The sequence below is a fragment of the Antennarius striatus genome, chromosome 5 (assembly GCF_040054535.1).
Source record: "Antennarius striatus isolate MH-2024 chromosome 5, ASM4005453v1, whole genome shotgun sequence".
NCBI classification, from domain to species: Eukaryota; Metazoa; Chordata; class Actinopteri; order Lophiiformes; family Antennariidae; genus Antennarius; species Antennarius striatus.
In genome coordinates, this window is record NC_090780.1 from 6965126 (window position 1) to 6988008 (window position 22883).

Below are 22883 nucleotides of genomic sequence, written 5' to 3' on the forward strand. Positions count from 1 at the left end.
AGTGTATTTTTGTAGGTAAACTGAACAGAAGATTTTGCCCTCAGAATGCAGGAAAACAACCCCATTTTCTAAAAAATTTCCAGGGGGAGGCCCCCCTACCCGCCCTGTGGGTGGTATCCCCCCTATGCCCCCCCCCGCGACAAGCATTGGTTGTCAGCACGCTGCGCCGCTGTCTTGGACACAGAATGTGGCTTTTTGTGGCTTACTCAATTCTTCCTAGCACAGTGCTTCCTAGTGCAAGCCCAGAAATCTAATCCATTATTATTATTATTATTATTTGTACCTTTTGTAAAAGAGAATTTTCATATCACCGAAGCAGCTCCAGCCTAACTTATCATTTAAATGCAAAACATGTCAAGGACACAGAGTTGAACGTTAGCTTACCCTTTTAAAGGAAATGCCAGTTGGCATCTGTCTATTGATGTTGCCTTATTTAGAGGCATGTTACACTATTCATTTTGAATTGCTGTATTGAGTCGGCTTTAGTATTCATTTTGATTGAGAGTCTGCTTATGCGCCTATTTGAGACTCAGCTTTATTTTATTTCTGAATTTCATTTATTTTATTTAACTGTATTTGTATGGCATTTTTGAGAAATGCACCTGGCCTAATTTGGTTTGCTGATGTGCTTGGCCTTTTTTCTTTTGAAACTCATTGATAAAGCACACTTAACCAATAAAAATGTGGATTTCAAATCTTCACTTCTATTGATTAGTCATGCACTACAATTTTGTAATGTCCTGGAATACAAATTTTTTATTTGGGGGATTTTAGCAGAAATGAGATGAAAATGCGATTAATTAGATTAATTAATTACAAATCCTGTAATTAGATTAATTTTTTTAATCGTCTGACAGCACTAGTTCAGACTGAGCCGGACGGGCTTCAATTTGGGTTTTTTGGGTTTCTTTCAATGAGATTTTCTTGGCTTTCTCAATAAATTCTTGTCTGTGATATGCAATTGCATTAAGTTTAGCACCCCTCAATTATTTGTTATGAAGTAAAAATACAATGGATACACTGTTAAAATTTTACATTTTTAGTCTTTAGTACTTTCTAGGTCAGAAATTGCTTGTTTGCACAAGTCAAGCCCGTTGCTCTTAGGTCCTGATTCTTTCTTTGCAATATTTAAAACAACTGAGTACATTCATGTTTTATTTTCTGTCCATTGTAAATAAAAACCCTTGGAAAAATAGTTTTATCAATAAGATCCACTACCTTTGTTCCAAAAACATAAACATCCATGTGTTTTATTCCATACCTGCTTCACAATAATTGTACCTTTTCCGAGTTCTTAGTTCTGCCTCATGACCCCTCCTTGACTCAGAGTCACACTTAAAACATTTCAGTAATTCAACCACTGAAAAAACTTACACAGAGAAGAATGTGAAAGTATTTCAGTGGATGAATTATTGAAATACACAGAGAAGACTGTGATGGAGGCTTTTATCTTCCTGTCATGAATGACAGCTGCACACCTATGAGGTATCTGTATTAAGATTCATTCAGCTCTTCATTACTCCTGCTTTTTGAGTATCTTATGGACCTTGCAGTATTTCACCAAAACGTTGTTGTTGTTGTTGAAGTTTAGTAAATACCCTTGAACCTTCTGAACCTGTAGAGTTTCTTATTCCATCTGTGTGGGTGTGGCAGCAGAACCTATTTCTGGTGTATAGGCTCTTTCTTTTTTCAATTTCTTACTAAATGCTTCGCTTCATTCTAGTGTTGACTCACTAACTTTCCAATCTGCTCACTTTGCTGTGAGCTTTGCTATTCCCCCATGCTCACACACACATAGCTACACCACTGTCCTCAGACTGCACACCAGCTTCACCCACTTCTTTCATTTTCCACGTAGTCTACTCATATCCAATTTAGAGATTATATTTTTCAAAAAAATTTTTTTACCAGAGATTTCTCCATAGTAGCAGGTGAGGACCATGTAGGCTTGCTTTTAAAGTTGATCAAAAACCATCCGAAACAACCAGGAGCTCACACAGGCTCAAAACAAAGCTACCAGTCAGCCAACTTTCACCACAATTTTTTGGGAGCAGCCCAATATCAGAGAAAATCAGCCAGCGGTCATGCTTTAGTGGTCATTAATATACCTGACAAACCAAGAGAAGAAGTGAGGGAGGCTCGTGATGTAAGTGTGTAAGGAAGAGAAATTGCGTGCGCACAGCTCTGAAAATGAAAACCTAATTTGTGGCAGACAGAGCTGATTGCGATTTGAAAGGCTTGAGGTAAGAAATGACAACCAGCAGCCGCACCTGAGCCCAGAAATCATCCACCCACCTCAGCTGTTTGTCACCGCCTGGATTTAGATTCATTCAGACTTTAATTCTCAACAGGTGAACTTGGTTGTTTTGGTTTTTGAATTCAGAATCTCTTTCTTCATGAGATGCATTATTCCTATAGAGCGGTAATTTTTAAAACCTCTTATGCGTTATTGACCGCTGTCCTCTCCAGAACCTGCTCACTCGACCACTCGGTGTTTCAGTGCCAGTTCCGTCAGTGACAGCCTGGTCCTGAAAAAATATCGGCCATTCACTAACAGACTTATTCTTTTGTAATTTTTCCTCCTTGACTTTACCAGAGCCCTCAGCCCACTTACAGATACCAGTAAAACCGTTGCTGTCAGTGGGTTTAATCTGAGCCCTTGTCAGAGCCACACTCACATCCTTGTGTGCTGAGAAAAGACACATTATTCCCTTACCTCATTGTTTCGACAACCAGGTATATACTAAATTTTTCGTGGTTGCAAATACTTTTGAATTTTTAAAAAAAACTTTTACAATAAGAGGAAATGCAGAAAAATATTACCAAAGCAGTCGCTAGCAGGTGGGTTGAAACATGGGTTTTGACTGGCCTCTTTTTCGACTCTTGTGTGGTTTGCCATTTTGTGGTTTCTCTGTGATGCTATGTGTTATGACACTGCTGTAGTCTGGAGCCTTAGATGTGAGTTAATCCATCAGTGTATCCAATGTCTTGACACGCTTAAGAGTCTTGTTCTTGTCAGTTTTATGAGGCCGCTCATTTTTTTATGATTTACATCTTCAAACTTGCCAATTACCAGAAAATAAAATCTATAACTTGCTCTCCAGATTCCCACCTACTGTATGTGTAATGGGATGCACATTTACACATTTGTGGCTCATCATCTTCCTGTCTTTCATACTGCATATGCTCCGGAAATAGATGTACAAAATACAATGAAGCAGCCTCTGCAGAATACCACTTCTGCTTTTGGACAGATAAAGCTCATGTACCTGTTCACTCATTCTGACTCTTGCCTTCCTTATTTTAGCTTATTCACAAACCTTTTAAGGCAACTCAGAATGTGAATGCACAGTTAGACCAAAATAGGTACAGACAGAATTTTATGCAAATGTACAAAAACTTAAAAAGCAGTAAAAGGATTCAATCTTATAAAACATAGCACATTTAGTTTTTTAAGCACCTCCCGTCCTGTATTTACACTGGCAGAAATTGTTCCACAGCAGCAATAACTTCATCATGACTGTCAGAATGTTGACCACTGATCTCTGTTATCTCTTGGAGGTGAGGTAGGAACCTGACAGCGGAGCTGAATGGCTGCCATGACCTCAGATCAGGCTGTCAGAATGAGGCAACAGATGAAAGCATGAAGGTCGTGGGGTTCCATCTTCTGCAGCGCTGCCTTCCAATTTGTAGTTACTAAAACAGAAATACCACAGAAGTTACTAACTTTGAACTTTCTCCATAATCACTCAGAGCTGCATGGAATGCGGGCTGCAGGAGAAAGTCCTCCTTCTTTAGGCCACAGACATATCAATCACCCCTCATACACCTCTGAACTGTGAACACACACTCCACCCAGGAGCGGCTATGTGAAACCAGACCCTCCCCACTCCAACTCTGTTTGGTAGTGAACTCTCTACTGGATGCAGCACCTTTTGTTTAATTTTTCTTTTTTAAATTTATTGTAAGAATCCTGCCTTCTCATTTTTTCAACAGTCCATTTCAATACATAAAACTATCAAGTGTATATTTTATGTCTTATTCAAAATATAACATTTGAGTTATTTATTTCTGCAACATACAGTATTATTGAACATCTACATCGGGTTGAGCAGTTTTTGTTTGTATGGGTGGTTGGATGCAAAATACCTTCATACAGTCATCAAGTGTGTCTGCAGGTGGTCAGGACCAACTCTTCACAAACCTGACAGACAGAACATTATCTAATCCATCCTGACACTTCTTTCTTTCTGTCACTTATACTTGCTCTGGAGTGTTCTGTTGGATGTTTCTGTCTGTTAATTCTCTTTGAAATGTCTGTTGATGTAATTTAGCGCTTTATAAATAAAACTTGATTGATTGATTGATTGATTGACAAAAGTGTTTGTCCTTTTGTAATCCCTCGTTTCTCACGGTTAATGCGTTCCAGGACCACCCGTGAAAAACAAATTCCGCAATATAGCGACAAACTATTCATTTTATAATTTATGGTAATTTAAATGTTTATGAACCCTCCCCATACTGATATTAAACCACCTTATATCTGTATTACCTTTTCCCACACTCTGATAGACTGTTTAAAACACTTTTGTTATTCACGGAAATATGCTGCATTCCGTGAGTCTCGGAATGCACCGCACTTCTGGATGCTGTCAGCCATAAGCATTAGTGCATACGGTATCACATGACTACCTACTAAAAATCTGCGATGTAGTGAAGCCGTGCATCTTGAAGCGCGAATAAGTAAGTAGGTGAGATGTTCAGTAAATATGAAAAGAGAGGGCAGAAGGGCCTCTAATGACTTGATCATGATCAATCTTATTCTCTAGGATGTAACACAACTCCGACAAACTAATTTGTGATGGGCAATGCTGATTTTGTGAATGTATCTGGACGTCATGGTGTTGTCTCAGTAATGTCATCTAAAACTAACTGCTCATCACAGCAGACGTCACACTTTGACTGGAGTATGTGTTTCTATATGTTTTTTTTTTTAGAATATGACATTTATTTTTTCAAAAGCCAGTTTTGTTTTAACATGAAATTGTACACAGTACATAGTAGAACACCTAAAATATTAGGCTGCTTGAAGTTTTTGATGCAAGCTTTGATTTTAAGTTGAATGTGTTTCAGCCACATTGTCTTCATCTTCACTATGATGCCTCTGTTTCCATGGGTTCAGCTGTTTTTTAAATCGGGTGTCATTGTTTGCATTATTTAGGATATGGATGGTGCTTTAGTGGTAACCAGCTGTATTTTCTACTGTTTCCTTCCTTATCTACTTAAATCCTGACACTATAATTACTCACTGGTCAGTAGTTCAAGTTCTTCAGAATATATTTTATACTATGTGCCTCTGTTGCTGGATAGTAATTTTCTCTTTTATTTCTACTGAAATAAAATGCATAGCAATGCCTTTATGAATAAATGGGGTTATGCATACAAAAGAAAGGCTCCTCACTGAGACTGAAATGTTACTCACAGGATGTGCTTGTCAGCTGGTAATGTTTCCAGTCAGTCTGCGGCTGTATTTTCTTTGCATCTGTTTCACCAGCCTGCCACTATCAGTCCTCTGCATCTGTGAAGTAATTTCATTTCCTCGTCTGTATTGTGTATTCATTTATTTATTCCTCCACACTCCTGTCAGAGCTGTCTTATCTGAGTAGCCTTGGCTGTCAACGCTAAAGTCTTTGTGAGGGCGAACACCTCTCCCTGTGTCATTGAGGTTTAATAGTTTTTTTTAAGTGTTAAGCATTCAAGTCAAGATTGAGGTGGTGGAGAGACAGACAGTACAGGAGACTGAAAGGACAGACTGGGGGATGTGACCATTACCTCATGTCAGTTGCTGTGGCTACATCAGACTCTACAAACATTACTGTACAGATATTTACTATGACATTTGTTGTTTGCGAGTATGGATTCTGTTTAATGTTTATGTTTTAATTTTTGTGTTGAAAACATAGTCAGGGATGCTCTTTGCTTGTTCATTTTTTTAAACATTTTTGGCTTATTAGTCCAAGAAAGCTGCTTAAGAAGTTTCATTTATTATACAATATTATACTGTATTACTCCCTTCAGTGGGGAAATCATTTTTAAACTCTGTTTACACTCACATGTAAGCCGTAATGTGTGTTTGTGTGTGTGGGTGCACCCCCTCCCACACACACACAAAGGCTATAGACATGCAAGGAATGCAAAGAGAGATATGTATGGCTGTGTGTGTGTGTGTGTGTGTGTGTGTGTGTGTGTGTGTGTGTGTGTGTGTGTGTGTGTGTGTGTGTGTGTGTGTGTGTGTGTGTGTGTGTGTGTGTGTGTGTGTGTGGGGAGAGGGTGTCTGTGCTTTGCTCAAGGGCACCTCCGCAGTGTAAAGTGGTGAACTGGTATCTCTCCAACCATGAGTCCACACTCCAAAGATCACCCTATGATCTCAAGGTCCGTTCCCTGTGGACTGAGCTACTACTGTTTCTTTGCATTTTCCAGATCTTTTTATCTACAGTAATCCTTCCTGTCAGTTTTTTTTTAGTACCTGTTACTGCATGGCTTTCAGACTTGTTCTTGTACTCAGATACTTGCGACGTTTTGTGGTTGCACTTCAGAAATTCTTTCACGAAAAAAAATCAGTCTTCTATGCACACTTCAGCTTCTCAAGGTTCATATAATGGGCACACACAATTGGGGGCAACATTGGAATACATGTAAAAAGTGAAATGTTTGATCTTGGGAAATGTGCTTCCTTATAATACATTTATTTCTAAAGACTACAGATATTTAAGGTCATAATTAATTTCTACATTGGTTTCAGAGTGAATGCAAGACAAACAAGAGCCAAGAATAAGCCCTTTGATATGTACAGACACAACTTGTTCCAGGAATTTTCTTACATTGGTCCACCGTACAAGGGAGAAGTCAGTTATCTTACACATCCTCAGAACTCCGTTAATCTGAATCTTAATCTATAGCTGTCAACTTAATGATGAGGCTCCAGCCGATGAAACCTGTGATGTCCATTTTTTTATGACTGAAAAGATTTTTGCAGCACCCAGTGGAACAAGGGTGACTTCAAAACTTGATTAGAATATACTGCTGATAATATATCTCCCCACCTATATACTGTATAGGTGGGGAGATACCTGTCAATCACGGCACCCAACCAATCACAGCACATCTGCCAGAAGGAATCACGTGAACAATATAGCGTAAGGCATCAGCCAGCGAGGCTTTTTGTTGGGGTTACACCTTTAGTCCACACAACAACGCAGATATTCAGGACGAAAACACTGGCCAAAGTCTTTTGAAAACTATGGGTGTGCATTGTTTTATCGTGAAATTTCCACGGATTCCCACTAGTAAGATATTAATTTTCTGGAAACATTGGAAAACACATTTTCAGATGTATGTAAATAGATGTAAATCACAGACCCATATTATGTGTCTCGTGTAATGACATGAAATAGACAAGAGGATTGCAAGTGGCATCAAAGACTCCACTATAGTGATTTAAAATACATTTAATTTAATAGAAGTTAATATATAAAACGTGTAAGATTTGGATTAAAGGAAGATAACAAATAGGAAATGGAACAGTCTGAACACTGTTTGTTCAGATTGGATGCTGCATAGCAGAACTCTAAGCATCAATTCTGAAACAGAGTAAGTATATTTTTCTAATTTTTTTTCTCACTCTGCATAGAATCATAATGGGATGAAGTCATTTATTACATGAAAATATTTGGCATTTCATCTTGACAGATGATTACCATTTTAAAAAAAGGAGACAACACTACAGTATCTTCTGACAGAAGTAGACAAATTAATAAAAACATGCAAGTGATTCTGGAAACAAGCAGGATTGTCACTGCTGCACGGAAGGGAGGGTACGGCACTCAGGTGATAGGTACTATTTAAAAACCATTGCTTAATTCAAAAGACCCTCTCAGTTTCAGGGTACTAGACTTTTGCTCTGAACTTTCCTTTGTGTGACTCGCCCCGGCCATCTGACTATGACAATCTCCTCTCTTTGTTGTTTTTCATTCATGCCTTCTTTCCTCAGTGTGCCACGCACACACCAATTAGTTGTGATGGAGAGAGCTGCTGCTGCTGACAGCGGCTAAATTGGAGAAAGGTTGTCAGTCTTTTTCCTGCCCACCCTGTAATCACACCCAAGTTTAACAAGTACTTTCTGCCTCATTCTGTCTCTGTGGATGAGTGTTCGTGAGATGTGGGTGCATTTCCAGTGTGGCCTCAGATCCACGGAACAACCCTTAATGTGTTTTACACTTTGCAATGCACAGGTTTAGGTCTTTTGCAGGCATACGGTTTGACGTGTCACTGGTTTAAATTTATTGGAGGGAAAATGCACTCTCCATTGCACTCCAGTTGTTCTTGTTTTCTGGCCGTAGCAGGCTTCAGATGTAACATACAGACCTCAGTGGAGCAGTCCAGGGAAGGCCTTGCTTTATTTCAAGGCTCGGCAATGAACTTCTTGTTTGTGTTTGTTCTCAGTGATAATTGAGTCTTTTTATCCTTTTCTCATAATGGTTAAAGTGCCGAAGCCCAAAGTAAGGCATCATCGAGGCCCAAATCTTAAATACGACAATTATATATCAGACTGAAAAGAAAACTTTTTTAAAGTTGATTTTCCTCCAAACAGGAGCAGACTGTAGAGCTCAATTTTTCCCCAAAATTTGCACATTGTTCATTGATAATAGGAGACATATGTCTTTAAAGTGCTTCTTTTTACTCTCAGCCATCTTCTCTAGTGGTCACCAAGTATCACTTTGATCATTTCTTCTCCTTGTCCGTTTCTTTCTTGCTCCATTTCCCCCACCTTTTCCCTCTGACAAAGTTTGGAATTTTAAACTAGCAAATAAGATTGTCTTCCATGTGTGTCTTTCTCTTTCTCTACAGTGTTGTATTGATAACTACGAGGAGATGGTGAAGATGCTGCTGGACCGAGGAGCTTGTGTCAATGCTCAGGACAACGAGCTTTGGACACCATTGCATGCTGCTGCTACCTGTGGCCATGCAGGACTGGTTAAGATCCTTATTGCACAGTAAGACATGCATATGCACCACACCCATGATTCATTGATGAAGGTGCCCCATCTTACTTCAGCCAAAGAGCCCCTATGCTCGACCATCTGAACTTCTACTGTTATTGGCATCTATCCGTTGTCACCTTGGGCAGCAGTTACAACCCTTAACCCAGAACACAATATGACATTTACACATGTGTTCAGGCCCGTCTAGAGAATCGAAGTGTTTCTGATCTTAAAAGTTCAGAAACTGTCACACAGAGTTGCAGAAAGCAATGGATAAAATACTATTCCACATTCACCACAGCAGTTTGTAAAAATTATAAACATATTAATACAGGGATGAAAATAATTTACACCCCATTAACTGAAAATATTAAATTTTATTCCTTGCTACTGTCTCCCGCTGTGAAAAAGAAACACAAGACAGATGTTTTGTAAGGGCAGGCAGATATTGTTGAAATCAGTAACAGAACATAATTTAGCTGTACTGCTCTCATCATGTCATGATATAGCAAAGATTAATGCACGTCAGTGTGGCTTAAATTACATTTTGAATGATTAAGGCTTTTCTCTACATGTCTAACCCTTTAAAGAAGTTTCGTGACAATCTGTCAGGTTGTTTTTGTTGATTCTTGCAACCAGACAAGCCACAAGCAAAACAATTTGGGTGGAGGTAAAAATGTCAGATATGACAGAAATAAATTTTTGTTGAAGCTTTCTCTATCCTGCTATATTCACAAGTTTTATATGAGCTCATTCATTGTGAGCATGCATTATTAGTGTGTGAAGTGTCTTTTGTAGCAGCATTCACATACTAAAGAGGCACATATAGATTTATACAGTGATGACTGTATGTGCATGCACTCTTGTCTTTGACTGTGAATTTAACGGGTTGAATATTGAGTCTGTATGCCCTAAGTAAGCACTAAACACAAAAAAGCATATGCAGACACACTGCTGCCATCTGTTGATATCATCATCAGTAGTAGTCCATACTTTGAGCAATCAGTCAGTTTTTTCCATCTCTCTCACACTGAAAATAAAAAATAAAGAAAAGAGCAAAACACAAGAACTTGACACAATCTGGGAGCATCTTTAAAGTTTATGTAGCTGGTTCTGCTTGTTGTTGAAAACAAATAACTTTTCCTTATGTTAGCCGTGAGTAACCTGTAGTCACAACATTGATTACCCTGTTTAATTAAATGTTCCAGTAGTGTTAATTATTTATCTGCTCATCACCCACAGTGGCGCAGATCTGCTAGCAGTCAACTCTGATGGGAACATGCCCTACGACCTGTGTGAAGACGACCCAACACTGGACATCATTGAGACAGCCATGGCCAACAGAGGTAGAGAAGAAATGTTGTAAGAAATGCTCGGCCCACATTGAGCTTTAAGCAGCCATTTGGTTTACATGTCTGTAGATCAATCAAACAAACAGAAGATAATGTTGAACTTTTACAAATATAACTTTAGGTTTACAGGCTTTTGTATGATTGTTTGTGAAACTGAGTCACTCAAGTTTTAGACAGATCTTAGATGTCCATATGGAACTTCTTTTAACAACTACCTGTAAATACTCCCATTAATCAAGCTGCACTTATACAGCATATATATCCATTTACAATTAAACCAGCAGAACCATCCCATCTCTGTAATACATAGGAAATAGATCCTACATTTGTAATATATTGTAGTGTAATGGGTAACATCTGGTGTAAAATTTAACTAATTCCAGAACAGAGCAGGTAAAGATAAATTTCAGTCTCTGATAGCATCCACAACTGACCTGTACACAGTGGAATGCTGCACAGTGAAGTGGTTATTTGGGAGTGCACTTTTTAAAATTTGAACTGTAATCCCACAAGCAATGATGGATTGTGGTTTAAAAACGGAGTTTTAGACTTAGAAGTAATTTTTTTGGGTATTGTGCAGAGCAGTTTAAAATCCTCCTTACAGGATGATATATGGCTCCAGACTGAATTTTACATAAATGCACAGGGTGCACTACTTTAGACCCCGAGCGTGACCATTTTTATCAGTTATCAATATCATAATCTAGTTAATTGATTATTCCAAATTGTCCATAAATATGAGTGTGCATGTGAGTAGTTGTTTTTCTTTTGCATGGCCTTGCGATGCACTGACGATGGGTTTGGGGTACCCCGCCTGTTGCCAGCTTGGGCTGGTTGCTGTGACCCACAAGGCAGGAAAGCGGCTGAAGATTATTCTTGTCTGTTTTCAGGAAAATGGATGGATGGATGTAGTGAGAGTACTTTACAACCTCAAATCATAAAAACTCAAATATAATAACTGTATTTGGGGAAATTAAAATACATTGATGTATGAAGTTAAACTTTTAAAAGAATTGTCCCATTTTGTTTTTTATTGGGATACCAACCATATGACTTGTACACAAGTATTTTTTTCCGTTTGATTTCCTTTGCAAGAAAAAGAGAGGGAGCGTTTGTGTATGAGAGAGAGAGAGAGAGAGAGAGAGAGAGAGAGAGAGAGAGAGAGAGAGAGAGAGAGAGAGATAACAAGTGGCACAGAGGAATGGGATTAATGCAGGTTAATTGTACATTTATTAGAATGGTATATCTACATGTCATGTTTGTGTTAGTTTTTTAATGCAAAGTTTCAGGTGCACTGTTGGTGCACACATGAGAAGGTTTTGTTTGCACTTTTGAAAGTGGTCACACCCTGAAAATGCAACATAAAACAGCCTTTGTAGTTTTCTGCGATTATAAAAGTAGACCAACCACAGAAAGAGAAATAGCCGGGTGTTGACCCTAAAAAGCACTGAGTGTCCACGCAGCTGCAGGATCAACGGGGGAGCACTAAGATATTCAAAATTTTCTCACTCTCCACAGGATGCGTTCTATATTACTCTATATTTATGATGCATATCTGTAAACTGCTGCATTCAGCGCATCTTTCTGCCGCTGACAAAAAGTTCAAGGTGATCAGCATTGACGTTCACATTTCTGAGGGAGGGGTGGGAACGCACATGGTATTTTTGATGCATTTGCTCTGTCTCGGAAGAGAGAAGAGAACCAAAAACTCAACCTATTTAGCAGTAGCTATAGTCAATGTTATATGTTCATTTTGTGGCAAATGTCCACAGAGTTGTGAGCATTGTTGTCACTCTCATTATCTGCCAAAAAAATAATAACTGAATGCTTATTTGATAAAATACTGTGTACAAAGGACAGACATCCTGTTCCCTTAACAGATAAATCACCAACCACGGGAGCGCCATCAAGAGAAATGATTTAGCTGGGCCTGTTGCAAGATATTTTAATGAAAAACAGCATGTTATTTCATCTCTGTTTTTCTAGACATTAAAGTGATTAAGCTCAGCCAAAGAGGTGCTGATGTCAATATTCTTAAGAAATGGAGAGAATTATTTAGGTTGGTTTTTTTTACGGTACTTAAAAAGCTTCTCTCTAGGGGGCAAGAAGAAGGACTTCACCATTAGTGAGTTTTTATAGTGGTTTAAATGCCTCTTATTTATATGTCTTTACTGTGTATTTTATTATTTCTTATATTGTGTCTTGTTACTCATTTATTTTTATTTTTTTTACTGTGCTTGGAGTTTAATTAAAAAAAAAAGTTTTTTGATTTTTCACAGGGCGTCATGGTGGCGCAGTGGGTAACGCGGCCGCCACACAACAAAGTGGTTCCAGGCTCAACTCCTGCCTTGTGCAGAGTTTGCATGTTCTTCCCGTGTCTGCGTGGGTTTTCTCCGGGTTTTCCGGCTTCCTCCCACCCTCAAAATAGAAAAAACCATGCGCTTCAGGTTAATTGGCCGGTACCAGATTGCCTGTAGGAATGAGTTTGTGTGTCGATGTGTAGCTCTGCGGTGCACTGGCGTAGCGCCCAGAGTTTCCCCGCCTCACGCCCTAAGTCAAGCTAGGATAGGCTCCAGCTCCCCATGACTCACGCAAGCGGATGCAGCGGTTAAGAAAATGAATGAAGGATTTTTCACATAAAATGAGCACATTTTCTATTTGATGTGATTATTTGACATCAAATATGCATACTTGCTTATCTGATATCTTCTCAAGTTAAAATCTTTCATAGCTGCACATCTTTAACTTTAACTCAAAGAACAAACGTGGTGCTGTCCATGCCCCATATTGCTTGTTTCTTGCCCCTGTGTTCTGTTTTCATACTTGTTCCTTACAAGTTTTTTGCACTGAGAGTTGTCTTAAAAGTGGCATTGTACACTTGTGTATGATGACATTAAAGATATTCTATTCTATTCTATTCCATTCTATTCTATTCTATTATGTTTAAATTCCACAATAAAACGATAATATCAGACTTCATACCAAACATATTAAGTCTGATATTATCGTTTAACGTTTGGTATTATAAACCAAACGCACCCAGCATAGTCCAAAATCAACAAGGTGACCTCATGACTTTGTGTTGGCAAATCATGAATTGCGCTGGGCGGGCATTGTGAAGCCGTAGATGAATGTTAGCAGGCTAGCTGGACAAAGAAAGCTAACTAATCGTGAGATTGGGAAAGGAGCTAACATTAAAGAAAAGGCACCTGTCAAAAGAGCAAGTGGAAGAGAAATTTCAGAGAAGCGATAGTTCTGTTAGCTGAGTACATGAACAGAACTGTATGTAGTTACTTAAAGAGCATTTTTGTCAAATGCCCAAGGAGAATTTTGGATACTACATCGATTTTCCCATTCCAAACGGAAACCATAGCTGGACAGACTGTTCGTGTTAGTAAGCTAGTTTCATTCAGAATTCGTTGCGGTTTTCTGTCTCGTTCCTGCTGTTTGGACTCTCTGCTCAAAAACATGAAAATTGCTGCAACAGTTATGACACTATAAAATTATGTTAACTGGGAAGTCCATGTATAGTTAGTGATGGGCAGATGAAGCCCCATGAAGCATTGAAGATTTTCGGTTCGAAGTGTCATGAGGCTTCATTTGCTCTAGTACGACATCTACTGGAATGCTAAAATATCAGTTGGCATGAGTTTGAAGTGTGTGGCATTGTGCAGAAAGCCTATGAATAAAAATGTCAGCAAAATAAGGAAGTATGCAAAACATGTATATTTTAGTGATGGCAATACACTGTGTGTGTGTGTGTGTGTGTGTGTGTGTGTGTGTGTGTGTGTGCGTGCGTCCATTAAATCTTTTAATGATTCCCATAGGGAAATTACTTTTGCTTAACTCCAAATTCTTGTGCACCTATACAGTATAAACACACATACACTTACACAAACTGGCAGTGTGGAAAATGATCATATGGACATGACGAAAATGGAAATACAGTAAACATGTAAAGTGAGGGGAGGGCGGTTGGGGTATGGACAATGATTGTGCTTTTGTAACGTTGAGGTAGTTGAGCCAGTGATTATGCATGGGTCATATCATTGGTTTTTATTTAAAAACATTTTTGTCCACTGTGGCAGGTCTTAGGTGATTTCTTTTTTTTTTGGACAATATTTCCTCTGGTTTAGAAAACACCCGCCTTATATCGCTGTCAAAACTCACGGCACAAACTGAACCACTACCTGAATCAGCCCATGTTCACATGTAACCGCATAAGGGGGCGTTGATCAACACGTTTATAAGCAGAACGACTCAGAGAACAGGACGGGGACGTTGCCTGCTGGTGGAAGAACTCTGACGACCTCCATCACAGAGTTCTTCCAACACCAGGCAGCGTATCCCAGTCTGACCCAGAACTGGCGTACGGGAGGAACGTGAATGAATGAATGAATAAATAAATATATAAGTTATGACTCATAAAGAAAGAAACAGATGAACAAATATCAAACTGTCAAGCATATTAATCGGCTTGGAGCTGTTATACTTCAGAAAATTGCTGGTTTTAACTCCGTCCATTCTTTGTGTACATGTAGACACAGGTCACACACCCTGACGTCACAGCGGTTTTTGTTGCAGGGAGACGCTCCCCGGATAGAAAATGTTTTGGTTACAGCGTCCACATGACACGCAGACCCGGCGTTTTCAAAAAACGTCATCTTGGCCTGAGTTTTCGTCCTGAATATCTGCATTGTCATGTGGACGAAAGGCGTAACCGCAACAAAAAGCCTCGCTGGCCGATTCCTTACGCCATTTTGTTCACATGTTTCCTTCAGCCAGATGCGCCGTGATTGATTGGGCACTTGATTTACAGGTCGTGGGTGGAATTAAAACATGACAGCGTGAGGTTTTCAAGTGACCTTATTCAAATATATAGGTATATTCTATTCTATTCTATTGGACACACTCCCAGGACAATGACTGGTCTGAAACCAATTAGCAGTTTACCCAGCCTATCCTTACAGGTGTCTTAATCGCTGATATGTGTGCAGATGATATGATTGGTTACATTCATCTTTAAATATTGTTTGCAGTGTGTTTTAAGATGATGCTGTTGTAGACCATGTTCTGAAACACATTCGTCGATTAATTAACTTGTTCCCGGTCTTTGGCTTTAGAGTACTGGTGTAATAACTGTGTATGTTCGTTGGAGGGAGTCATTCAATGTTTTGATAAACAGACCATAGTGTTGGTTCAAGCAGGCCATGGAAGACCAACTCAGCCGGTAGCGGCTTGCCTCTGAGACAGCTAACTGCTGATCGCTCAGTCAGCTCTTTTCAACGTATCCCATCACCAAATGTCATACAGGGCATGTTACTTGCGATGCTTATGCCTGCCTACTCTTCCTAGTTATTCTGTAAGCCATTTTCCACCCACCTCCACCATCCTCCTCCTTTTCAGGTTGTTTCTGACTTAATCATTGTCTTTGTCATCACTGATGCTTGTTCTGTTCAGAATGGGGATCTTTGTTGCTGCTTTCCTGAGCCTTCATGAAGGGCAACGAGTTTCATACTGGAAAAATATTTACTCTCTCTTTTGGTTTTAACTGGATGATACATCTGCTCTGTGGTGCTAACGAAGCTATTATCATATTCATCTGTTTCATTAGAATCTGGAGGCTGGTAGTTGATGTTGATTTAGCTTGCGCATATGGGAATAGCAGCAGAAAGTTCAAGTTTGAAAATGACTAGTTTGCATTTCAGCATGATGAAACCCTATGGTGAATTGTCTCACTGGTAAACAGGATAAGACTCTGGAAGCTTCATCAGATCTCACTCACATTTCCCTTTTAATTTAAGTTCACAGAAAAGCCCCAACACCATATTGTGTGGGTTTCATCCTGGATGTGAGGATTAGAAACCCACATAAACAGAGTTTGCAGACTTGGAAAGGGAAACTGAGAAAAATAATGCTCTCAGCTTACAATAGGGCCTCTGGAGTCGCCGAATGCAAATAGCGGTACAGTAGGAGAGAAGAACAATACCAAACCGATCAAAGGGAGAGCAGCAGAGCTAATTGCTCCAGTAATGTTCTCAGCACTGTTCTGCATCGAGAGTCACGCTGCCAGTCTTTGTGTCTCTAACACACAGATGCACACACGCACGCACGCACACACGCACACACACACACGCACGCACGCACACACACACAAGCACACACACACACCAATAATGCAACGTTTGATCTGGTGAAATAGAGTGGGTAATAGCGCAGCAGTTGAACCAGCTTGCTGAACAGCTGACATTAATGTCACCATTAATGTCGTTAATGTCATGGAGTGATCAAGATTTCCAAATTTTAATTAGATTTTTTCTAAACACAGATTTTGCTTTTGTTTTGTAATCCATGAGCTTTTAAATTAATTAGAATTCATTCTAAATGAATTTGTCTGGTTTCAATTGTTCAGATATGAAGGTTTGCAGCTTTTCTGTTTTTTGTGTTATTTTAAAATGTGATGCTGTCATGTGACAATGAATATGATATGGATCACATTTTAATATCAGGTGTAAATGCACTCGACTCTTATCTTATGACTCTTATTTGAGGCACTGATAAACTATTAATCTTAATCTGACTAAATGACAGTGTTGCAGAGATCGAAATCGAGTAAATCTTGTGATGACAATACAATAGACCCATGCTTACGTGCAGGAACAATTGATAACACAGAAGATAACATTTAGAGCTCTTCTTTGATATTGACTGCCTTCGTCCTGATTCGTACTCTGACCAGCCATCTGTGAATTCAGTGAGAAATGCATCATTTTTCAGTACCTCCATCACAACCCCAGGCTTGATGATGGTAAAACTGATGAGCACATTGATTGGAGGGATTCACCATCAGCTTCACTCGCCAAGTCTCGGCCCTATGTAACTAGGAAGAACTTTTAAAAAAAAAAAAAAAAGTATGTGGTTATTTTTGTTTAAGTCTTGACTTTTAATCTCTGAATTCTGAATAATTTCATGGTCCTTCTTTTTAAGGTTTAATCTTTTTTCTTTTTGAATTTTTTTCTACACTTGTAGTATATGCTATGGACTTTCATTGATTTTGATATGTTACGTTCTTATTTCTGGATATTTTAGTTTGATTTAATTGCATGTTTTTTGGAAGTCATTCAGTTTATTATTTCAGACTTGCTTTGGGAAGAAATTTGGTCCATATGAAAGTGTAAATGTGGCTGAGATGAATCCATGCAGTCATTACAATAAACACAGTCAGGTGACTCCTGCATATAGCTACTTTTTATTTCAAGTAAGAGAGACAAATGCTCCCTTTTTATTGGAGGAATATAATTTTATTTGTATGCAGAACACTTTTGTATTGCATCTTTAGAAATGATTCATCCATCTATTAACATCTTACAAACCCTATAACAATTTAAAAGTCACCAGTCTGATTGGTTTTCTGTTTCGTACTTCTCAGTGTGACATTACTGTGTTTCTGTTCAATTGTACGGTACAGTATATTATTGTACTTTAGGAGAAGAATTCATGTGTGGCCGCTGAGTCCTACTTATCAGTCTGGATTAAATGGAGGACTTCTGAGTAGCTGAGATGACACAATCACCTGTGCTTCGACTGCTAATACTACAAAACTACTTACCTAATTTTTTTTAAAACATTCAAGATCCAAATTCTGTCTCAGTGATAGATCTCAGCTCATCTTAAAAATATTGTGCTCAAGTTAAAAGCATTGAAATAATTATATGAAAGTTTCTGTAACCATTGCATTATTTTAATGATATAAAGGGTGATTGAAAGTCCGTACACATTAAGAAGACTTGGCATGTTTATTTTTTCATCACAGTCTGTGCCCACACTGATATCATCATTGTCCTCACAAAAATGACCGATCTTTAATCTCTAGCTCCCTCTTCATCTTTTGGAAGAGGGCCAGGGCAGGTCTGAGGGTACCGCACCCCTCAGTGATGAGCCAAGGTTAGCAGATGACTGCTCAAATGCTCATGTGTCCATTCCAGACAGATCAGTTACCTAAAGCAGAAATAACACCAAAAGATATAACGTTGTGCCTAATAACTCAAACCCTGACTGAACTGTATGCAGGATGTTTTTTACATTAGGCCATAGACTGATCATTCACCCCTCCAAAAACCACCAACATCCAACCTTGACCTGTTGGCTCTCAGATGCCATCACTGTGATATAATAAAAATCAGTGTTTGCTTCTGTGCTGTTAAAACTTACCTCAGTATATTTCACTACCACTAGCATACCGGGGAATTCACGATTCATTTCTTGCGATAAGTTCCAATTTTAAAAACCTGTCAATCCAGAAAATTTAGAGAAGATTATCTTTTTTAATTTTAATGTTCCAGCATTGTGTTCTGTCCCTGTCCCTTCATCTACCTCTGATCAGCAGCAAACCTGCCCTGTCAGCATAGCATGCTGCAGTCCTAAATTAATACTGTCAAGAAAAAGCTCCTTTGTCATTAAAGCTGTGTTTCTGCTTGTGTTTCTGATTGACAGGCATCACACAAGAAATGATTAACGAGACCAGAGCATCAATGGAGAGGAAGATGCTCGGAGACATTCAGGAACTGCTGAGACAGGGAGAGGAAGTCAACCAACAAGACTCTCAGGGAGCAACTCTGGTAAGACCGGCATTACATATTTATTTCATGTTGTAAAATATGTAGTTTTTTTGGACAACTTCAACCAAGCTTCGACATACTACAATAACCACAGTTCATCAGAGTAGTGTTTCTCCATGAAGTTCATGGCTTAGATTTTGTGAATCTGTAACCCGTCTTTTCAGAAACCACACCTCAGTCTGTGTGCTTCACACAGTGATGGAATTCATACATGGCAGTTGTAACGGAGACTCCTCAGTTCTGAGCTAACCTTACATCAGCTGATCAGTCAAATACTGACTTATACGGGGAGAATGAGGCACATGAGACAAATTTTTTCACAGTGTTGACTTGAGTGATGATCTGCATTTTAATACAAAAAGTTTAATTCACTGTCATCCTTCTGATGATATTTTCCTGCAGCACCCCTGATGAGCCCAGATATCATGCCGGGAAAGAACGGCTGCATCAGACTGACAATGTGTTGCTCCATGAGGAGAGTGGAAAACATGTGTTTGTGATGTCAATCACAAACACATGTTTATGCAAAATCACCACTTCTTGCAGCTGCTGCAGAATTAATATCCCAGTAAAGATTACTCATTATAACTCCTACTTTAAAGCAGCTGTAGGTAACACAATAATAAACCAGTAACAGATCAAGTGGGAGGATTTCAATTGGAAATGGTTGTAAAAGGTTGTCAGTTCATGATAGGAACAGGGCTACAACAGTCTGTAGATTATGGTTTTCAAAGCTGCACCAGTAGACAGTATCCATGCAGTTTATATTAACTGACACCACTGTTATATCACCTCATAAATTTCTGGGCCAGCCTGTATTAATCAAATGTCCAGCAGTTCTGATCTCCTTCCACATATTACATGTGACATAAATTCTTTTTGTGATTTTTTTAATTTACTTTTTAAAAAAATTTTACATACTGATTTTAATCCCCTCAGGAAATTAGTGGCACACTGTAGTTATTTTAAGCATGCATATATATGTGTGTACAGGCCCTGAATACACAAACACACACAGGGGGGGTGTACGCATGCAGGGGAGGTAGAGTGGTGGGCAGCTCCTTTGTGGTGTACCCAAATGAACAACTTGTAAGGGGGACGGCGCCCTTCTCAAGGGCACCTTGGCAGTGCTCTGGAAGTAAGCTGATAACTCCCGCTGTCAGCTCACCTCCGGGTGTTTTTTGTCTGGGCGAGAGGGGGAATCGAACCGCCGATCTTGAAACCTTGGACGACCTGCTCTACTGCGTGCTCTACCACTGAGCTACTGCCGCCCCGTTATTGTGAGCCAGGTGTTTTATTTATGATTAATTAACAGAGAGTTTGCCAGTGTGTATGTGTGTGTGTATTTTCCAGGTGTATGCAATACAGTGAAATCCATAAGCAACACCAACGGTGACAAAACAAGAGAGAAACTGATCTTTGTTGTTTCGTATATAATACTGTGTAGATGTGGTGATTCTGACATTTCAGCAGAGCTACAAACCTGAGAAGTATAGATAATATAGTGTTGATCTCCAACAGGCTCATAACTGAGGTTGTTGTCGAGAAAAGACCAACATGAATATGTTTATGTTAGATCATGCCAAACAAGCAAATCATAAAGATAAAACATATAAAATCAATCTGTAACTGCAGTTGTTTAAGTACTGTAGCCTGAATGTGGTAATCATTCTTCCATATTGGATTGTTTGAGACCCACCCGGGTTAACAACAACAACAACCACCATCAGCGCTGTTCACCTGCAGGGTGCTGGTAGAATTGGTTATACTTTTAGGAGCAGGGTTCAAGTTGTTCTATCATAGTGTAGATAGGAAGAGAAATGAAGTAGGAGTTATCTTGAAGGATGAGTTTGTTAGGAATGTCCTCGAGGTAAAAACAGTGTCAGAGTGATGAGTCTGACGCTAGGAATCAAAGGTGTGATGTTCAGTGTTAGTGGGTATGCTCCGCAGGTAGGATGTGAGCTGAAGGAGAAATGGTTGGACTTTGATGAAGTGATGCAGAGCATACTTAGAAGTGAGAGACTTGTCATTGGTGCAGACTTCAACGGACATGTTGGTGCCGGAAACGGAGGTGATGAGGACGTGATGGGCAGGTTTGGTATCCAGGAGATGAATACAGAAGGACAGATGGTGGTTGACTTTGCAAAAAGGATGGAAACGGAAATAGTGAATACTTTCTTTCAGAAGAGGCCGGAACTTAGGGTGACCTATAAGGGTGGAAGTAGGAGCATACAGGTGGACTACATCTTGTGTAGATGGTGTAATCTGAAGGAGATCAGTGACTGCAAAGGAGAGGAAAGGAGAGGAATGAAGGTTAGCTGCAGTAAGACAGAGTACAGGTGTGTGGAAGAGTGAGGTTGCAGGGAGAAGAGATCAAGAAGGTGGAGGATTTTAAGTACTTAGGGTCAACAGTCCAGAGCAATGGAGAGTCTGGAACAAAGGTGAAGAAGCGTGTACAGGCATGTTGGAACAGAAAAGTGTCAGGTGTGATGTGTGATAGAGGAGTTTAAGCTAAAATGAAAGGAAAGGTGTACAAAACTGTGGTAAGATCAGCAATTTTGTTTGGTCTAGAGACAGTGTCACTGAGGAAAAGACAGGAGACAGAGCTGGAGGTAGCAGAGATGAAGATGCTGAGGTTTTCTTTGGGAGTGACCAGGATGGATAGGATCAGGAATGAGTACATCAGAGGGACAGCACATGTTAAAGGTTTTGGAGATAAAGTCAGAGAGGCCAGACTGAGATGGTTTGGACATGTCCAGAGGAGAGATAGTGAATATATTGGTAGAAGGATGCTGAGTTTTGAACTGTCACGCAGGAGGCTTAGAGGAAGACCAAAGAGGAGATTTATGGATGTAGTGAAAGAGGACATGAAAGCAGTTGGTGTGAGAGAAAAGGATGCAGAAGGCAGGGTTAAATGGAGGTAAGTGATTTGCTGTGGCGACCCCTGAAGGGAAAAGCCGAAAGGAGAAGAAGAAATTTCACCTTAAAATGAAGAAGCTGGTGACCGATCATATCGTAAATACTGCTAAAAAACCAAATGAACTGTTTCATAACTGTTGAGTGAGACAATTATGACTGTCTGGAGTAAAACACAATCTGCCATGGACCCTATTAGATCAGCATAATTTTGCACTTGCAAAAGAATTTGTATATTAATAATGAATTCAAATCTGAAACTTCCGACATGTCAGTCATAAATTCACAAATATGCATTAAAAATTTTAAAAATCAAAGGATATGACGGTGTCTTTCATCCCATGAAGACAAAATCAATTCATGACACACACAGCAGCCGTAGTTCTGCAACAGTAAGACTGAAACGGTCCTGAGTCACATGCTCTCTGAGAGACCTGAACGGTGTAACATTGTTCATTTATCTGCTGTTTGTATCAGTTCCTGTTCAGAACCACTGGCAATTCCACCTGCTTTATGTGCTGATCCACTGCCTGTGTGCAGAATAGACTAATAGGGCTGTGGTATCACAGATTCAGTATAGACAAGTGTCACAGTGCTCTCCTGTGTTTCCGCTTGTTAGAGTGGGGATACTGGTCCTACAGGGACATTGGGGTTCGTATTGCTTTCCTTCTACTACATGTCTAGAGTCAGTGAGCCCTGCTGTCTGGGCCACAGCTGGTATTTGAATGCCTTGTGTTTTATGTCAGCTAGATAAGAGACAAGCCACTTGTTTCAATATTAGGAAAGAAGAAACAGTACTTGAAGTACTAATACAATGAAAAGAACTAACAGTATTTTGGCAGTTTTGTGTGGATCCCAGGGTTGATCGTATAATGTGAGATTAATAATGACATTTTTATATGTATTATTATTAATATTATTATTATTAGTAGTAGTATTTGTTGTTATTATTCTTA

General features: G+C 39.3%; 1 protein-coding gene across 3 annotated transcripts in view; it reads left to right on the top strand.

Annotated features, from left to right (window-relative positions):
* Nucleotides 1-22883, top strand: part of ppp1r16b (protein phosphatase 1, regulatory subunit 16B) — a 119637-nt gene that overhangs the window by 80887 nt on the left and 15867 nt on the right. For all 3 annotated transcript variants that reach the window (XM_068315300.1, XM_068315301.1, XM_068315302.1), the window contains 3 exons: nt 8908-9053; nt 10284-10387; nt 18887-19011. In XM_068315300.1, the coding sequence (XP_068171401.1) occupies nt 8908-9053; nt 10284-10387; nt 18887-19011 (375 nt within the window). The remainder of the gene's footprint in view (nt 1-8907; nt 9054-10283; nt 10388-18886; nt 19012-22883) is intronic.